General features: G+C 40.8%; 1 protein-coding gene across 1 annotated transcript in view; it reads left to right on the top strand.

The window, feature by feature from the left end:
- Positions 1-20,758, top strand: part of lamc3 (laminin, gamma 3) — a gene marked incomplete at its 5' end in the record, with an annotated part of 105,915 nt that overhangs the window by 54,727 nt on the left and 30,430 nt on the right. Inside the window, 3 exons of the mRNA XM_083890336.1 lie at positions 3,069-3,267; positions 14,458-14,567; positions 17,660-17,887. Coding sequence (XP_083746462.1) covers positions 3,069-3,267; positions 14,458-14,567; positions 17,660-17,887 — 537 coding nt within the window. The remainder of the gene's footprint in view (positions 1-3,068; positions 3,268-14,457; positions 14,568-17,659; positions 17,888-20,758) is intronic.

The raw sequence follows: 20,758 nt of genomic DNA, 5'->3' as shown, positions 1-20,758 counted from the left end.
ATTAGAAAGCACAAAAGAGAGATTTTGAATTTAAGAGAAATTATAAAACAATAGATACACAATGAACTTAGAGCAGACTACTATCATTCTGATGTAAAAGCCAAGCCAAGGAGTAGGTGGTTACTGGGGACAACTAAGAGATGCTGAAAATAATGTACACGGAGGCCATGGAGGGAGGCCAGGAAATATGATAAGATAAATCAGATTTTATCTTGCATAAAAGATATGACCACAGAATGCATCTGTGTATCTACTTTCAAACGAGACTCCAGTTTAAAACCAAGGTTAGTAACTTTTAGGACAAGGGCTACAGAGGGCCCAGGTCCAAAACAGGGGCAGCACAGATCCCACTGGGTCACAACGACAATATCAGTTTTGGTGCAGATTTAAAACGATTTAGACTGTCCAGGATTTGATTTGTTTCTTAAAAAATCACTCCAAAGGAAGAAAATCGAGAGAGAAAAGGATGGGACCAAGAATTGAACCTTGGGGGACTCCACAAGGTTCAATTCTTGAGGTTATTGGCAGGTATACAGTGCACACAGTGTCTCTCCACCAAAGCATGGGGTACTCTCTGTGGAGAGAGGAATATCCCTTGTGTACTGTAAATGTATATATATATATATATATATATATATATGCACCCTGCTGCTGGATTTTAATGGATACTACTGAAAAAAGGTGCCCATGAGGTGGCAGGCTGTGTTTTAAGCATATAATTACAGTTCAAACGTGAACTTTACATCCCACGTTAGAAAGCATATCGAATTTTGAATGAAAAGTGACAGCCCCAGTTTCTATTCATGAGGACAAAACAGATGTGGAATAATAACAACAATAACAAAACACCCAAATTGACCAGATTTTTCTTTCGCACATCACTGGGTAATGCATTACCTGCAGCAATCACTAACCCCAACTCAGAGTTTCATGAAGTGCTCCGCAGGTCAAATAAAAGCAGCCATGAACGCAGCGGGTGCTGTTGGTTGAGCAGATATTAGATTATCAGACAGCCGAATTGCTGCCGAATGACGCAAGATGCCTCTCGAAAGCAAAATCACCCTCTTAACCCGCCAAAGAGGCCAGGATGAACTTCACACACGATTACACTCCGAAACAAGGTGGCAGCCAAGCATAAACCTTGTCAGTTCTGCACACTCACTCACCCAGAACTGGCAGCGTAGCCGTTATTGTTGTAATTTGTTCAGTTTTAGAGCAGAACTGATGCTTTCACGAAACGGCGTAGTCTCATATTTTGATACGAGGAAGGGAAACTGATTTAATGAATCTTTTTCTTTAGGTTTCTTCTTTTTCTTTTTTTTTTTCAAAGTACAACTTGTGTGTTTTTACTTTTTCGTTGGGGTTCGGACCAGCAAGCATGGAGGGGAAGATCTTTGAAGTCCTGTTAATGTGCTCTAATGAGCCAGAGATGAGAGTGTGGGTAATTACACTTAGGATCCTGCAGTGTGGACTCAAAACACACACACACACACACACACTGACATGCAGAAAGAAAGAATATTTCAGAATGCTGATTTTTGGTTTTATGTGTTGTGTGTTCATAGATTTGCATATGCACAGTGTGTTCAATTTAGCACCTTTTCACTCTCACAAGCATATGAGAGAACCTATGATAGCCTATTATCACTAACAGAAGGCTTAGTGATAATGCTCCTGATGCAAATATAAAGGGCTTGTTAATGGAAAAACAACAATTCATACATTCTGGTGATTTAGCATTCAAAAAATATCAGTATATCAGTATGATTATTTTATATTCAATTTATGACAAATGGAAATAACCTTCTTCACCTAAAATGTACACACTGAAAGTTATTGTTGCCTTTGTGTCATCTCAAATCAGTCATTCTCCACTGACTTCTGGCTCCCAACAAGGTATTTTTTTTGTTCCTTTTCACTGTATGTTTTTCTCTTTTTGGACCATTCTCTGTAAACCCTAGAGATGGCTATGCATGAAAATGCAAGTAGTTCCTGAAGTACTCAGACCAGCCTGCCGCGCACCAACAACCACAACACTACCAAAGTCACTTAAATCATGTTTCTTTTTTTCATTCTGATGCTCAGTTTGAACTTCAGCAGGTTGAATTGGCCATGTCTGTGTCTAAAAACATTAGGTTGCTGCCATGTGATTGGTTGAATGTACACTACTGTTCAAAAGTTCACTTAGAAATGTCCTTATTTTTGAAGGAAAAGCAATTTTTTTCCAATGAATATAACATTAAAGGTGCATTATGTAATACATCTAAAGCAACTGGCCATAAAATCCTCCTAATATGTCACAGAGACTCCGGAATAATGTTCATATAACAAACTGAACTCAGCAACAACAGTACAGCCAAAATATTTGCATTAAAAAAAAAATATTTTGCAGACTGCAAATCATGTTTATGTTTTGAAATCATGTTTTGGCATGTGGCCCCACCTACCGCCGTCTACCAATCATTGCAGTCAGTAGAGTCTCAGCTGCCACGCAACCACGGGTTGCCAGTTACGTCAGAAAACGAAACCTAAAAGACCTCGGTATTTTCAATTTTAATGTAGTAACCGTTTTTGGCCACATTCTAAGATATGGCACCTTTAAATGAATCAGAAATACACTCTATACATTGTTAATGTGGTAAACGACTATTCTAGCTGTCGTCTGTTTTTTAATGGAATATGTACATATGTGTATAGAGGCCCATTTCCAGCAACCGTCTCTCCAGTGTTCTAATGGTACATTGTGTTTGCTAATCGTGTTAGAAGGCTATTAGATGATTAGAAAACCCTTGAAAACCCTTGTGCAATGATGTTAGCACAGCTGAAAACAGTTTTACTGGACAAAATTATTATTTTGAATACAAATCACTATTTCTAATATTGTCAATGTCTCGACTGTATTTTCTATTAATTTTGCAACTCTTCTGATGAATAAAAGTGTGACTTTTGATGTCGGCAGTGTACATTAAGAAGTTTAACAGGTGTACCTAGCAATTCAATCTGTACAATAATAATACCGACTCCATTCACCACCAACCTCTGACCCCACCCCTCTCCTTCCTCTTTAGAGAAATTCCTGGGTCACCATGCCCACAGCTACGGTCAGCTCCTCTCCATCACCTTCAACTCCGAGACCCCTGAGCTGCTCCCTGACGACGTCACCGTCATCCTCCAAGGCTCTGGAATCGCTCTCTCTGCTGACCTTTCACCACAACGAGTGCTTCAACATGACCCTGGTCTCACTCCGCAGCATGCCTTCATTGTCAGGTACAAGGATACTGTTTGTCAGTTTGTGAGATTCTGCACATGTTTTTTTTTCTTTCTACCCTTTCTTTTGTCACTGTTAAAGCTGAGTCTCGGTGGAAAAATACCAAAGCATTTTTTTTCCTGAATGTGTGCACCAGAACGGATGTCGTGATGTTTGTTTTTCCCCCCACTGCATCTGAATCCCCCCCCCCCCCCCCTCCGTTGCCTGACTTGTTCCTCCCTACAGTATAAATATAGAGGCTGCAGTCCAAAACAATCCTGGACAGCCATGTACTGACTGTAGCTCACCCACACTGACTGCGCTGTCACGGGCCCGGCAGAATGTCAGGATGTGAATGTAGTGATGAGCCAGCTCCCCCATGTGCTGGCTGTCGTGTAGGTCTGGCAGGTACACAGTAGCGGCATTACATTTCCATTTTATACATTTATCACATGGTCTCAAGCAGAGTGACATGAAATGTGTGTGTGTGTGTGCTGCAGTGGGAAGTCACAGAAGGTGCAGCAAAGTGATACTTAAAGTGTAGTCACAAATCCTGCTGACAAAGAAAATGTGGAACCGAACTGATCATGGCAAACAGCTGGAAAATAAATCGGTCCACAATTATTATAAAGACTCTAGAATAAGTTAGGAGAGAGATCAAGCTATTAGTTACTTCTTTAACACACAGAGCTCATAAATGTATGATATAATGACTGAAGTGGGCAGGAGATTATGCTTCATTATGCTGCTGTTTTACTTTTTATTAATTTATTTGTTTGTGCCGTGCCTATTTAGTTGGAAGCAGAACATAAACGCACAATATGTATGTGTGCAGCATAAATGGGAGAATTCACAAAAACTGTATAAACAGTGTCCACCTCTTTTTGAAACAGCATTTTATTAGAGGCATCACAAAGTCATTTGTTGTGATGCAGATGTAGCTTTTGGTTTATTTGCTTATTTAGAAAATCTTTTTTTTCTATTCATTTTATGAGGCCCTCGTTATCTGTGGTTTATAAAAGTGCTCCATAAACACATTTTATCAGTATTCCTCAAGTATTTAATAGTATTTAATCACTGCTAAAGAAATCTGCTCAGCGGTTTTCTTTCTTAATGGCTCGCTTTAGTTTGAATTAAACCTTTGTTCTTTTTCTTTTTTTTCTTTGAAACTATGCATTTATGAGTTGAAACATCTTTGACTGAGCACTTTCCGGTTAAGAGCTGGAGTCTTAAAATGTCAAAGTGGGTATAATCGATTCTATAGTTTCCCCCGCCTCCATGTGCTATATTGTATAAGCACACTTCTACACATTCACACAACTCCAGTAGCACACGCACAGAAGAGAATAGATACAGATAAACATCACCTATCATAGAGCAATTCCATATAAATGTACTGTACATCTTTAAAATGTTCGCCAATACTTTGTGATGAGGCTTTACAACTGTTAATATTCTAACGACTATGCGGGTAGGTGTAGTTTTTAGTTGGAGTCAAGGACAACTGCACCTCTCTGAATACTGCAACAGACAGAGAGGCTGGATATTGTGGGAAAGGCTGCACTGATCACATCAAACTGCGACACAGATCCTTAGAACTGATTTGTTTTCTTTGTGTCTTCTGTAAGATTAAAGTAAGTTATACATCCATAACATTTCTATAGAGAAATACGTTAGATTTATTGATTGACGATTATGTGCATTTAGTTCTAGGTCGTAGTTCGAGTTTATTTGTCTCATAATGTGTTTACATGCATGTTAAAAGTCGGATTTTAGTCAGACTAAGGCAGTAATTAGATTTTCTTTATGTCATGTTAAACAACTTAGTACGACTAAAATCGAGCCAGTCGTAGTTGGACTAACATACCTGGATAATGTGATTCATAGTCTGATTACCTGTGCATGTACGCTTAGTCAGACTGGAATCGGACTTGCCCTGCACCGAAACTTCCTCCCCGGTCTTTGACCAGGAAGTAGGTGGAGAAGTTGCTGTAAATCTCTTACTTTTCTGTGACATAAAGGTCAACAGGAAACCGATCCAATACGCACTAGCTTATAGAAAGATACGACTGAACCTACAGAGGTGGAGTCAGTCGTTAAGCCAATAAATCCTTTATACTCTGACTCGGCAAGTTGTCCGCTTGCCTATCTTCGCCGGGGCACGGCCTTAGCTCAATTAAAGGGTGCATGTAAATGTACTGACTGTTCAAACCCATTTACATGCTGAGACATCTTGTCTTATCCTTGCTAATACAAGAGGGAATCAGGGTGGAAAAGTGTGGGTTTACACTTTTAAACCTTTTAAACGGAAACTTTCACGATAGTTCTTCCTCTGTCTGTACTCCACACGTGAATGCACAGTTCTCATACCCTGATTACTCATTTTAAATTCATGATAAATTCATTGTTGGTAATTATATACAATTATTGGTTAACCCGTCAACGATCTCATGCACCAACTAACTAAAGCCCCTTCCACTTGTCAGAACACCCACTGACCTCTGGCTTTTGTCTGCAGTGGAAATTGATAAAATAGGCTTTCACTCCTGGGTCAAACGACTCCGCAGCAGACACTGGTTTTTAATTGGCTTCGATCTGTAATTATGGAAACATCACACCCAGCTGAACAAGCTAATTTCTTCTTCTACCACTTTATTTTGGCAGTCCGTGCACTGACTTTGCATCTTTGCCAGTGCAGGGTTCTGATGCAAAGTGTTTGAAGCAGCAATCTAAAATTGTGCAGTTGCTTTTAAGTTGGACTGAAACGATTAGAAAGGAAGTGTAACTGTTCTCCAAGGTGCTTTCTTCTGCTAAACTCTTGATTGTGGAAATGTGGACTATGCCGTGCCCCTCTCCATAACTCCATACGAGTTGCTTATCTGAAGGCCAACTTCTTACTCTGACGTCTTGTGATTTTTTTTTTGTATCACTTTCTTGTTGATATAGATTGTCAGCTCTTTGTGGGATTGTGCCACCACCACTTTCTCTGTTGGAAATCCTCCACAAGATATTTCATCTCACAATAAACTTCCAGTACTTCCTCTGGCACCACTCTGTTCTCTAGTGAGTCTCCTGCAGGCTTTCTCTCCTCTTGACCTTCAGAATAAAGTGGTCAATCTGGAGATATGAGTGACTGAAGGAGGCAGATTGAGTCTGTGGAGGCTGTTGTGGCACACTGTGGGGAAGCAGTTGTGTAATCAGTCTCATTCAGGGGGAGAGAGATCTCAACCTGAGGGATGTGGGTGCAGCTGGCCTGGGGCCTCATTTATAAGATACGCTCAAAAGAAGGCGTACGCCACTTTCTATGCAAAGCCTGGGATTTATTTTCTTCATGGAAACTCCATGTGTACGCACATAAAAAGGGAGAGAGGAGAAACTGTAAACTTAAAAATGATTCCACTGTTTAAAATAAATTGAATTATTACTGCTCACAACAAAATGAACACCTGCTTGACTGCTACACCCTCAAAAATGTAAACATTAAAAATTAATACAAGATATCTGCTGTTGCAAGATAACATTTGAGATTTATGCTATAATTATTTAATACTTATGTGGTAAAACTAGTACATAGATTCCGTCTGGCACTGATACAGATTCCTGCGCTTCAGCTGAGGAGACGATAGTGAATTTTCCATAAATAATTATAGTTGGCGTCTAATGATTTTCGAGTTTCTTGAGTATCCTTTCATACCCATGTTATAAGAGCTTTTTTTTTATTGTGAAGAATGTTGCAACAGTGTTTAGATAATTCATGCTATAAATCCAATATATTAATGAAGAACAATAGTTAGTATTATGACTAATAATACGGTCATCATCATCAAAATGGCTTATTTGGCACTTGAGGATGAGGCAAATAGACCAGTAAGATCTGCTGTCCAGTGGTGACGAAGGGATTGCGAGCCGGTTCTGACTTCCACGCGCTGTATTGCTGGATGTCTGTGCCGCGATCCACAGCGATTACTCTACATACAAGTCCAAGTTGACTAAACAAACCCTTACAGTCTTTAACCCCTCTAGCCATTCACTGACCTTGCAGGCGACTGTTGACAACCACTTAAGCTGTTTTCAATTCAATTCAATTTGATTTGATTTATATAGCGCTGATTCATAACATACATCATACAATATGACATTGTGTCCACCAAATAACACGTTTTTCTCTTTCTGCCTATTTATGGCTGACTATGGACGTGACTTGTGATTATGAAAGGGAAACTCACGTGGAACATGTGTCCACTTGGTTTTCTAAATCAGGATATTTACTGTACCTGTGGAAGTGCTTTCTGCATTTCTTACATACACCAAACTTTGCAGGCGTATATCCATGCATAGTTTTATAAATGAAGCCCCTGGTCTCCACATTGAACCCATTACAAAAAAAAGGCTTAAGTCATTCAATCTATTTTTGTCTTCCTCTCCCGCTTGGCCTGGAATCTTGTTGCCACTAATCCTCCTCATCCCACTCAGCACCTCCTTCACACTGTTTTGTTGCAATTTGTCGTCAGTGCTGTCCTTGTGTTTCCATGTTTTAATTCTCTTTTTCAGCACCTGCAGACCAAATTAACTTCCTCCCCGTAGCTGGTACTGGAAGCTTTCTTCTTCCCCAAGAGAGGATTTGATTTTCTTTGTTTTCCAGGGCTCGTTTAGAGTGAACCAAAGGTAATAGCAAAAATGTCAAATGTAATTCAGGGGTCCACGAGGAAATTGACATGTTATGCTGCAGGAAGCTTTGCATTGTCCCCACTATGTGCTCCGCTGAGCATGTTCCAGTCCATTAGTCCAAGACAATTCTATAGAGCCTGAACATGAACTTCTGGGATCACATGTTCCTGGTTTGAAAACAATGAACAGCTCATTGTTGGCTGCTGCTGACTGGTATCTATGAAAGCATGCAGTGAAATATTAGCGAGACATTTAAAGACATGTTTATGTTGTAGTCTTGTAGTAACTGTGATTCAGCTGGCAGACAATTAAAACATTCTCGAGATCCTCAGTGAGGAAATGTCTTACTTTATGGACTCAGTAAAGAGGAAACCTGTGTTTGCCCTGAAGGCTCCACCTCACAGTCAATTGCCTAGAATCATTTGTATGATAGCTGGGAGTTTGTGCAGCAGTCGAGATGATAATGTTGTTGTCTGTTGTGGTGGAAGCGCTGAGGTTCTACCTGGAACCATTTGCTTCTGAAAAACCCTTTCCCGAAGAAAGGGTTTTTCAAGGGTTCTTGGTAACACTAATGGTTCCAGTAAGAACCATTTTGATCCAGAGAACCCTTTAAAACCCTGTTCATGAATAAAGGGTTTTAAAAGGGTTCTTGGTGGAAGCTTTCTAAAAAGGTTCTACCTGTGTACCTCTCGATACATGATCCATGATACCAGTCATTTTACGATTCTATGATCATCAATATTTTGCAAGACAATCATACAAGCGATACATCACAATATCTGTCTAACTGAAGAAAACAAAACATCCGTGGGGTTAAAAATGCAGGATTTCTCTCTTTATTCACAACATGGATGGGGCATCTCTTAAAGTAGCTTTTAGCCGTCATTGTCCCACTGCAAACTCGCTCTTCTTTAGCCAGTTAACTTCCACCCAAGTGTCCCTCATTCATTTGCGCAGCGCCGCCACATCAAGTAGCAACGCCCTGGCCAGTTGATTATCGCATTGCAAAAGGAGGGATGGCGATGCATCACATAATCGATATTTTGACCCATGCCTATTGTCCATGAGCTGATAAAATTAAACATTACAATTCATATCTACCTCACATTACTATTCTCGCAGGATCTTTTAACCATCATTTAACTCATTTGCTCAGTTTTGTTGTCCTTGTTTCTTGTTGTCTTTTTTCATGTGTAAGTTAATTCTGACTCTGATTTAACACAACAGTTTTTTTTATTATTACATGATGTCCCCTTCATTAATGATGCTATGTTTTGTAGCATGGACCATAAGTTTTATTCTATTTGTCAGCCTCTTGAATAAGCCTTGTTTTTGAGTCCATAAGAAGATGTCTTCTTTACTCACTTCAGTGTAGGATCCAGCCCCTGAAGTGGGACAGAAAGTGGGACACCGCTTGTCTCTTCCTGTCCCCTTATGCCATGCTCTGGTGTCTTGACTCCAGTAATGAGTTATCCCTCAGCACCAAGAGCTGAGGCTAAAAAGGTGCTCTGTGCTTCCCTCACTGAGATGTGGTGGGACAGAAACTATCATTAAGTCTTTCTCTCTGGAGAAGTTCTCCACAGATCTCATTACACTTCTCAGGTACATGCACAGATGCACCTCAGTACATGCTCATGTCTTTTCCTCACACTCCCTCTGTCTCTTTTTGCTTCTCACACTCACAGCACACACATTCTAGCTTGTGAGGAATTTGTTTTTTGGGTGTTTCTTTTTTTTGTTTGTTTCTTAAGTTTGAGCCCACAACACAGACACATTAATTCACGTGGCCATCTGGCAGTGTGACTTCCAGCATCCATGTGCCATGATGTGCATCAAAAATAATTGTGTTTAGAAAAAGAGAATAAATGTTTTATTAAAGACATTTCACAGCATGAATAAACATGAGCGCGCACACACACACACACACACACTCATAATGTCGCTCTTGAATGCCATTCATAGCTCATTCATGTGGTAACCTGTGAAGCAGCTGTGTGCTCCCACCTGGTGCAACGATCATTTCAAAATCAGATGAAGAATCGTATGATAGTGTGGGGATTTAGGCAGAATGCATTGATGAAAGGAGGAGATGAATGGCTTATAGGAGGTGGTATCCATTCTCTGATGTCTCCGCTGTTTATTATCTTTTTCCCCTGAAACCAGTAGGCGGGGAGCTTTTATTGCCCTGCTTGTTGCTGTATACAACTACGGCGTGGAGGTATAATTTTGCTGCTGCAAAGACGCCCCATCAGACGCTCAGCCACATTTGACTGAAATAAGTGTGGTGATCAGCTTTCATCCTTTCAAACAGCCAACAGAAGTGTGTAGGGAAAGCGCTCATATGAATGCCTTTAAGAGGAAATGAGCCCATTTGGTAGAGCACCAGCACTAGTGCAGGCATGTGGTCCATCTGGCACTGTGCTCATTTCTGTCATGTTTCGAAAATATACTGACTTTGATCATAGATCAGGGCCGACTAAATATATCGAACAGGAAAAAAAAAAACACAAAGCAAATTATAGGTTTTGTATGATTTATTTGTGGTTTATTTAAGATTTAGTCATCCTAACACTTCTGTCCCTGTGTTGCTAGCATCATTAGCATGTCCCTGCCTCACCATAACCACAGCTGTTACAAGAAATATTTAATTTTAATAATTTTTGATTGTATGCAGAACTGTATGGATACACATTTCACTGAAAAACAACTTTTGTGACAAAACTCATGATTAAAATGCCTCATGTCTTACGGCTAAATGGCAGTAAATGGGGCTCAGCAACAGCCTCAACCCAAGGGTACACAGCTTGTGACTTAAAGCTGCAGTACGTAACCTTTGGTGATTCATGTTCTTCATGATAATGTTATTATTCTGCCTCCATTTGGTGTTGTCAAGCAAAACTATCAGACCTGAGGGAGGGAGCATTTGGGTGCATGACATGTAGAATTTGCCTCTGAAACTTTTAATGACCACTGATTTGTTTTTTTTTCAGTCGTGCTCTGACCTATTTTACTAGTGCAATATTGATGTCGTCTCATCTGTCTTGACGAGAAACAAATCACTTTCTGTGTGCTGGTGACACGAGATCTGTACACCAATGCACTGAGAAACACAGAGAGTCGTGTGGAGCTGATAGGCTTAATCAGCATTGTGTGAAAATGGTTTAATTGTAACAGATATTTGTTCCAAAAAAATGTGATAAGGAGCGAAGGCAGGCTTGGGGCTTTTGTTATGCTGGCCCAATGTAAAATGACTTGTTTCACAATTGACAATGTGCATCAATTTTAATAGAGGATTTCATTACAATATGTTTCTTTCTAAGGCAATGACACAATTACATTATGTTAATTGCATGGCCCCATATTTTAAATCACCACTTATATGCTCACTGTCCCAGGGCCTCATCATGTCCTCTCTCCTCATCACAGACTGTTTATGTCTTGCTTATTTACTCGCTTTATATCTTTATCTGTGCGTATTAGCTGAGGGTACACACACACACATGCACAGGTTTGAACGGCTATTCTTCATAGGACAGCAGATTGACTTCCATGCATCTGCACAGCCTGTAATTAACCACAATTCAAATCTTAGCCCTAAACTTAACCAGTTGCTCAGAAATTGTATTCTGCATCATTAGGAACAGGTTTTTGGTCTTTGTGGAGGACTTCTGGTCCTGATAAGGTCGTTTTATGCCAGAAAAAGTCCTAAAGAGGTAGCAAATACAAATTAACACACACTAACACACACGTCGGCCTGGTATTCTTTCAGGCTTTTCTCTCTTGATAATCTCCACTCATCCTCCACGGTGCAGGCTTAATTACACTTGGGCTCCCTGTGCTCTGCTTAGTGCTGATTAAAAAGGACATTGATGCTCCATAGGGAAAGCATGACATCGAGTTTGTTCACATTCATGCACACTCTGCTTATCGCTGTCTGACCAGCTCCATTACCATGGCTTTCAGGCCCAGTTTGTAATTGCCTCTCTTTATTACCGCGCCTACATGTTAGGCCAGGGAACAAGGACCCGTTGCATCAGTGGGAGAGTCTGTGTGGCCAGAGCCAGGAACACACACAGGCACACACAATTCTCGTATGCACAGGGAATCTAAAACATTTGGAGAAATACAGCAGTACGAAAACAAGTTAGTGATGCACTGAGATTTAAAAAAAAGAAAGGAAGAAAGAGCACTAACGTCCAGGAAACACTGCCCTAACTGTCAGCTGTCAGGAAATCGGTGACAGTCCATAGCCCTCGTCGAGTTGCGTATTGCAACGCTTCCAGTTTCTCTTTTTCAGTGACAAATCCAGACTACCTGCACCTGCTGTTATGAAAGTGTAATGTTCCCTTATGCAGCTGCAGAACTTACATTCTGGTTACTGTTTTTTTTTTTCCCTGACAAACACCAGCTAGATCATTGTTCTTTGCTGTCAGCCAACCGTAGAGGCTCGACAGGGTCACTAAAGCATCCGTATAGGGTTGTTATCTATAACTGTGAGGTTCATGTGTTGCAATTGTGGCTTAGCGGGAGATTCATTCCCAAGGGACCGTGAATGTCGGATGCAACGATTAAAGATTTCACAGTGTGATTATTGTCTGAGGGGAAAAAACATGCGGGTTCATGGTTTTACGATTATAATCCATTGTTATTCTTCAACACTACACCACAGTAATCATCTTGAATTATAGTTGTTTGGGTTTTTCTTTTTGCATTTTCCCAGAGTGGATAATGTGTCGTTTTGGAGAGCGATGGGTGAAATCATGCTTTGCCTGCTCCGCTACTACGTTAACTGTGTGACATGTTTAGACATGTTTTACGTCAACTGGCTCATTTTTTTGGAAAACAACTCGCCAGTCATGTTTTGATTTAGTCATTAATTAGTGTATTACCCTCACATTATGTAAAAACTGGGATATCCTTCTTCTTGAACAGCTGATCATTCAAGTATCTTAACCCTTAGAACACAGCGCATTTAGGCCGCTTTTTCCAATTACTATGTTAAAACATATATGCAGAGGCTATAAGAATGTATAAGAATACAGTCATACATAAGAATAATAGTGTTTTTTCAGCACAACCTATAGGCAATCTGAAAGTTATGTTTTTAGAACCTTATATGGTTCAACTTAGCACTTTTATTTCTAAGAGTGCAGTTCAAAAGTTCACTTGTGACTTTTGCACAATTATCACTCCAACTGTCTTTGTTTAAAAAGAAATGTGATACACTCTTTGAAATAAAAGTGCTAAGTAGAACCCTATAAGGTTCTTCGGCTTTCCCTCATAGGGGAACCCTTTTTTGGTTCCAGATAGAACCTTTTTATAAAGCTTCTACCTGGAACCCTTAGTGTTACAAAGAACCCTTTTAAAACCCTTTATTCAGGAAAGGGGTTTTCAAGGGTTCTCTGGATCAAAATGGTTTCAGGAAGAACCTCAGCCCTTGTAGAAGAACACTTTTGGAACCCTTATTTCTAAGATGTGACCTATAGACAAACATCCCCAGGATGTCCATATAAGGAGTTGTGTATTATTTACCAAGGGTGCACCTGCAGCACTGATCCGTGCATCGAGGGTAAAACACTCCTGTACTTAAAACTTGATATTTTTGGGGTGTAAACATTAAACAAAGCTGAGTGCTCAGCCCCGCAACCATTGTTAATGCAGCCATAGAGCTGTTGCGACAAGCATTAACGGTAAAGTTCTGCGGCTGCCACCTACTAAGCTGGAGTGTGGTGCATCGTTCCGCAAAATTGATCTTGTTGATGCATGACACAATAGTAGCATTTCCCTCACTCTGCCGCTGTTGTTCATAACACAACAATATAAATTGAGAGTGTGACAAGAAACGGTGGGTGTAGCGGATTCTTTACAGTTATACAACATGACATTTTCAACGATGGTTAATAGTGGAAATGGTTGCAGCCCAAATCTTTGTGGCTCTTTATAGTGGATACATGTTATATATGACAGCAATATGCCTGCTAGAGCTAGTGCAAATGATCACTTTTCCAAAAGAGAGCTGCTGTTAGCTCCCAGTAGTCTCTGTGGCTGATATCAATTCCTGTCCCTTAAGTTTCGTTGTACTTGTTCATTAGGACACCAGGGAACTAGTTTTAACTTGGAGAAATAGGGTATAATATGGGACATTTAACCCTCTGGATAATGTCCTGAGAGGACCTGGGCCAAAATCTATTTAATATAATCTATAATCTATTTTATAACAGCTGCAGTCTTGATGGTTCACTGTGAATTTGGTAGGAAGCATCTTTTTACTGTAAGTGTGTTTCCTACAATATGTATTTATATGGAAAAAAAAAAACATCTTCATGCTGCTGTTCATCGCCCTTGGGACCTTCAAACAATAGTGGAGGAGAAAGCATAGCATCAGCCGTGTGGAGCTGACACAGCACCGCATGACACCTGGAGTAAAACAGACAGATGTCAGCTGCACAGCCTGACTTTGTTCAACATCCTTCAGCAGATGGCAGAGCTCAGTGATCAAGACTCTGAATATATGTTGATGTTACTCTCTTCTTGTTTCGCAGGCTCCACGAAAATGAGAGAAGCTTCAAACCTTCACTGTCTGCCTTTGAGTTCCAGCATCTCCTTTACAACCTGACCGCTGTCAGAATCAGTAACGCTGGCGGTCACAACTGTAAGTGTGTACAACGTGTTGATATCAAAGTATACCTTTTTCTTCTTGTTTGTTTTTCCTTTTTGTATTTTTAACCTGACTACCCCATAATTTATGTTGTACCGCAGTCAAATGGTGGCTGTGTATACTTTAATAACATTGTGCACTTGGATGTAAATACTATGTGACTTTATTGCATATAGCATGGGTATTATAAATAATAGATATAAAGGTGCCACAGAAAACTCTAAACCCTTATGTTTCCATCAATACAAATAATGCATTTTCAACTCACGGTAGCACAAATTGTTAACTTTGCACCTAACATATTTCCTAACACATCGGTGTTTATCTAGACGGAATAATTCAAGTGTTCCAAATCTGGTTCAGCAAAAAAAAAAAACAGGACATTTATTCCCAGATGTTGGTGACAACTCCTTGTAATCCTGCTCTTATTTTTGTCTTTGGTGGATAAAAATAAATTCTATTGTGATTTTCAGCAGCGAAAAAGCACAGGCGTGATCTGAGGGTGTTATTGCCGCTTAAAGCGCATAGAAGCAAGAACAGCTGGTCGACCATGGCTGCAGTCTCTCAACCTTACTTGCACCCATTTTAATTAGTTGTAAGCAAAGCAGGTAATGTAACACAATTGTCGCTCCATGCGCACATGCAAAAAGACTGAGCGAGCTATGTGGAGGCAAAGCCATGCCATTAAATTATTTTTCAGTAAGCACCCACCCACCTGAAAATGCAAAGTCAAACGCAGCATTAGCGCTGCATCTATTGCACATCATGGGATGCCTAATGATTTTTACAAGGTCTTAAACTCATTTCTAGTTGGAGTTAGAATTGCCTTATCTCTGCAGGCTGCATGGAACATCTTTGACATCTAAATCCCTTAAAAGTTGTCCTCTTATTTTTCTCCCAGTCCCTCTCTCATCCCCCTGTGCACCACAACTCTATCTCTGCACTGCAGAGATTCTCTCTACAGAAGTGTGTGTGTGTGTGTGTGTGTGTGTTTTTAAATGACAGTATTGTCCTTAGTCTATATAGGCAGCTTCCACAGCACTTACACTCAAGGCCTTTCATTTTCCATCCCGCAAACATTAGGTCTTGAACAGAAAGCGTGGTAAAATTGGACATTTAAGAGAAATAATTGGCTTAATGAGTTAAAGGTACATAAATAGACCTTAATTGTTATAGGTAGTGGGGCTGCTGTGAGTGATTCCACAAAATTGAATCTCAAACTGGGCTGACAAGGATTCTCGGAGGAAGGATTGATGGGGGGAACTTGCATAGTGTGACTCAAAGAGAAGAGTTTTTTTTTTTAATTAACTGAAAGTGCAAATTTTTCCGTCACTAAATGGGCTAATAGAATATAGGGGGTAAAGGAGAATGAAAGGTAGAGGACAAGGCAAGTCTGGAAGAGGGAAGAGGACAGGCTATCCCGCTCATTATACATCAGAGCTGCAAATGAACCAAATGGCAAACGAATGGCTGGATCACGGCTTGTTAGTAGTCAAGTCCATCCCCTCCTCTGGTTCCTCCACTTTCTCAATCCTTGCTGTTTTCGCCTACTCTGGTTTCCGTGCTTATGCAGCTGCTCATTCACACACATACTGTACAGATATACAGCATGTCTGTCTGTCTATCTGTCTCATGGGCCAGGGATAAATATAATCTTGTGTTCAATGGTTGTGATTTAGTGAGTACAGGGTGAAAGGGATTCAGTTCAGGATGTCCTGCCTCCATCACTATTCATGAGAGAAGAGTGGGATCTCGAAAGCCCCGCAGGAGCTGCAAGTCTGACATACCTCCAACGAATCGCCTCGGTCTCCTTTCTTCTAGCTCTCCTGCAGTGATTTATTTATTTGCTATGCCAAAGATTCCCTGGGTGACACACGTGTGTGTGTGCGTGTGCGTGCACATGTGCGTGCATGGGCACTTGCACACACATGAGCATGTGCAAGTGAGCATTAAGTGTGCCGTTTATAAGCACGTGGGTGGATAAACCAATTTGTCTGTTTACTCTGGTGCGCGCGTGTGTGTATATAAAATGTAAACACAGGCCAGAACCCATAATGAGTCGGGGAGAGAGGGACAGCACCGCAACAAATGCTAATAACAGACTGTTTAATGAGATACAGAAACCCACACACAAACACAAACACACACACACACACACACTCATAAGCCGTGTCTCAATTCAGGGTCTGGATCCTGTGAAGTGCGCAGCGGAGGGAGGAGACGGAAGTCATGCGCTGTTGAAATGAGACGGTCGAGCCCACACGACGCACGGGTTTCCCTTCTCCTTCTCCTATTACATTCCGTCAGGCTGTAAACCAAGAAGCTAAACGCCGCCCTCTACAGTTCAAAGTTATGGCAAGCCGTTTGAGCAGTAATTCGATATCCTTGATATCAAACTTAAGGTCTATGTACAGTAAGTTTTTTGTCCTCACTAGTAAGACAATTTGGCACACTAGTAGAACTACTAGGGTGCACAAGTAGAATGACTGTGTCTTAGTAATGCTTTTTCCACGACTAGTGCTACTTTTGGCCTTCTAGTGCACAATCAAACCTTACTAGTAAACTACTATGCTGTACTAACACTGCTAGGCCCTAGTAGTAGGCATGTGTCACGCACTAGTAGCCTCCTGGACCTTACTAGTAGTGCCAAAATGCCCACTATTAGCACTAGTAAGAGACAAAAATGTCCACTAGAAGCACTAGTAAGATGTTTTTTGACCTTACTACTAGTGAGGCTCAAAAGGTCTACTAGTGAATATTTGGACCCTTACTATTGCTATTAGTAGGCTAAAAACACCTTACTAGTGGGCATTTTAGTATTACTAGTACTACTAGTGAGGTCAAAAATGTCTACTAGTGCTATTAGTGGCAGCCGCATGAGAAGTAGTGGACAATTAGTGTGGCTACTGGCAAGGCCCGCTGCATTTTGACAACATCCGGACAACAAATCCATACTTCACAGGATCTTGACCCTCAATTGGGACACACATGCACTCTCGATTCCACTGTGTTTGCAGTTTGCTGCTGTCTTGTGTTGCAATTTTTGACTAAGCTCTCTTCCGTCGTCTCCCTTCCTTCCTCTCTAGACACATCCCAGCTCGCTGAAGTATCCCTGACCTCAGCTTTAATCTCCTCTGGTCTCGCAAACCCTCCAGCTCCTTGGGTGGAGTCTTGTTCCTGTCCCCATGGATTTACAGGTCAATTTTGTGAGCGTTGTGCCCCGGGATTTACGTGGGAAGTCCCAGGGAAGGGACCTCTGTCCATTTGTGTGCCATGCAACTGTCACCAGCATGGGACCTGCCACCCGGAGACAGGTAATGAGTGAGACATTTTAAGTATATTTACCTTGTGCAGATCTGTGAGACATGACATATGTGGTGTCACCACCTTGACAACTAATCTGCAATGTTTCTGTCTCTCTGACTGCTGCTAAGGTGAAATAACCCTGAAAATGTGAAGTAATATATCAAGCACAGAATAATAAGTAGTCATGGGAATCATTCCACAGCCATGTAATGTCTGCTGTGGCTTGATCGCAGAGTGACTCGGCTAAAACCTGAGCCTACAAAGACATAATGGGGAGTAAAGTTTGATAGGTGTTTGCGTTATAGAGGTGTAAAGTTGCGTTCGTGTCGCGGAGGATCGTAAATACTAAACTGATATCGACGTTTGTGTCACAGGTGAGATATCATCAGCCGAGTTGTTGGACTCACCTGCTAACAATGTGTAGCTGGTAACCAAGCAAACATCATGAATTTCCCACGTTGGCCGAAGTAAAGGGAAATAACGCGGTGATAGCTGCGCCAGAAAAACTGTAGATTGTTGAGTCCATAAAACACTTAAAGTTTTCAATACAAGGCTCTCTGTTCTGAGCCCCACCAACCATGGACAGACACATGCATTACATATGTGACGGATATAACCTGAGGCTATATCTCCATCTCTGAAACAATCCACCGATATCGACATGTGTTAATTGTTTGCAGAGGCAGTTGTTGCTAATGCTGAAATAGCAACCTTTCAGACTCTAGACTTGAAATATTAAGCTGACGGTCATTCTAAAAGTATCGATCATTCACACCAAAAATACATGTTGTACATGTTAATCGAGTAACTAACCATTTCACTTAACAATGGGATGCAGTACATTTCTGCGTCCAGTTTCCATGTTCTCCTCCAGGTTTCCCGGTTTCCTCTCACGGTCCAAAAACATGCAGATTTTTTTTTTCCGCCATGACCCTCATGTGGAGGATAAAGCAGTAAAAGATGGGTGGATGGAATGCAGTATAAATAATGGCTACCAAGATGGCAATATGAAAACTATAGGATGCAGCATGTATGGATTTTGACCCATACTGTGAAACAGAAGTCGGGATACGACAGTCTCTGCTGCACCAATTGTCTATTTTGCTATTTAGCTTTCAAGGAGCAACTTATAAGTACAATACTTAAGTTTTGGATGAATCTTTTTATTAATTAACATCAACTATCCTCATGTGACTCAAGTTGTAAAATGATTAAAAAAAAGAAAATTATTATATTTGACTCTTGACACACTGGAGCTCTAAAAGGATATTTCAGGATTCTTATTTTATTGTCGTTGAAGTTGTAGCCGAGTTATTGATACATTATTAACACGGACCTAGCATGCTCCGTCATTTCCGTAAACCATGCCTGGGAGCCAAATACTTGCTCTCACTGGTAGCATGGCTGCCAACACGGACAGGAGGAAAAACAAAACTACTACTAATGAAAAATAGGCTTTTTTACTGTAAGTCTACCATATCTTAAGAATACGTTTGCCACTTTTTTTTTCTCACTGAGAAACAGCTTTGTCTTCCGGAAAAATGTATAAACGACTAACTCCCACACCAAAGTTTATAGAGGAAATTGGCACCGTTACATACGGCACACTTGAGTTGTTAATCCACTGCTGCCTCTGTCACTAAGTTCAGCAATGTACTCATGTGTCTTCAGTGTTTGAAATCCTTCTTTCAGATTTACTGAGGTAATACAAACTCACCAGATGTGGCAGCAGTTGACCAGTTGAGCTCCTGTGTCCCCGGCAAGTTAAAAACAATGATTTTCCTCTAAGGCCTTCTTTATGCAGGATCATGAGCAGTTTTCAAACTTAGTTTTCAGCCATAAAAGGTTATCTAATGGCAAGAGAATTTGGCAAACATGTCCTGAACGTTTTTTTTATACTTAAGCAGGCATATTTTATGAAGTGAATCTCTTGTTAACTCTTTTTCTTTTGTCACTGCTGGCGGCCATGTTATTAGTAGTGCAGGGAGTGTAGTGGGACCAATCGTCTGGCTACCACACTCTCAGAAATAAGTGTTCCATAAGGGTCCTGAGGTTCTACCTTGAACCATGTGCTTCTGAAAAACCCTTTCCCAAAAAAAAGGTTTTTTTAAGGGTTCTTGGTAAGATTAATGGTTCCAGTAAGAACCATTTTGATCCAGAGAACCCTTTAAAGCCCCTTTCCTGAATAAAGGGTTTTAAAAGGGTTCCAGGTAGAACCTTTTTATAAAGGTTCTACCTGGAACAAAAGGGTTCTCCTATGAGGACAAGCGGAAGAACCTTATATGGTTTTACTTAGCACTTTTATTTCTAAGAGTGCACGTGAGAAACGGTGGGAGCAGCAGATCACTAATATCGTGTCCTCATACAAGACGTACTATCCCTTTAGGAGAGTTTTCACAAAGTGATTTAAAATTCAACAATTCACAAGTCACTATCACTCAAAACATGCTTTTCTTTTTGTTAACAGAAAGGGTTTGGCGCTGCCGTATTGTAACAATATAAATCTGGTCCAAGTTGCTATAAAGCCATTCTCATGAAGCATTCAGCATTCAACATGGGATGAGGGATCATCAGAGGGTGTTTAGACCATATTTTCTGTCTCTGTGCCTCTGAGAGAGCAGAGGAACAGAAAGAGATGCAGGCTGTTCGACTGAAGCATTCTTTCTGTCTTTCCGCAACTGACATCCAGTCATCATTGCATCAAGAGGAACATCCCTCAGGGGTCTCTGGCTTGCTATCACTCAAATTGAGAACTGGATGGCTGCGCTTAATACGGCAATACCCCTCATCTCACACAGCTAATCTTTGCAATAACAGCTCAACTTGAAGTGCATAATTAATGCACCTGACATTTTCGTGGGAGATAACAACGGCAGTCG

Source organism: Microchirus variegatus (genome assembly GCF_963457635.1).
Source record: "Microchirus variegatus genome assembly, chromosome: 1".
Classification (NCBI taxonomy): Eukaryota; Metazoa; Chordata; class Actinopteri; order Pleuronectiformes; family Soleidae; genus Microchirus; species Microchirus variegatus.
The sequence above is the reverse complement of the archived record's forward strand: the minus strand, read 5'-3'. Positions and strand labels throughout refer to the sequence as shown.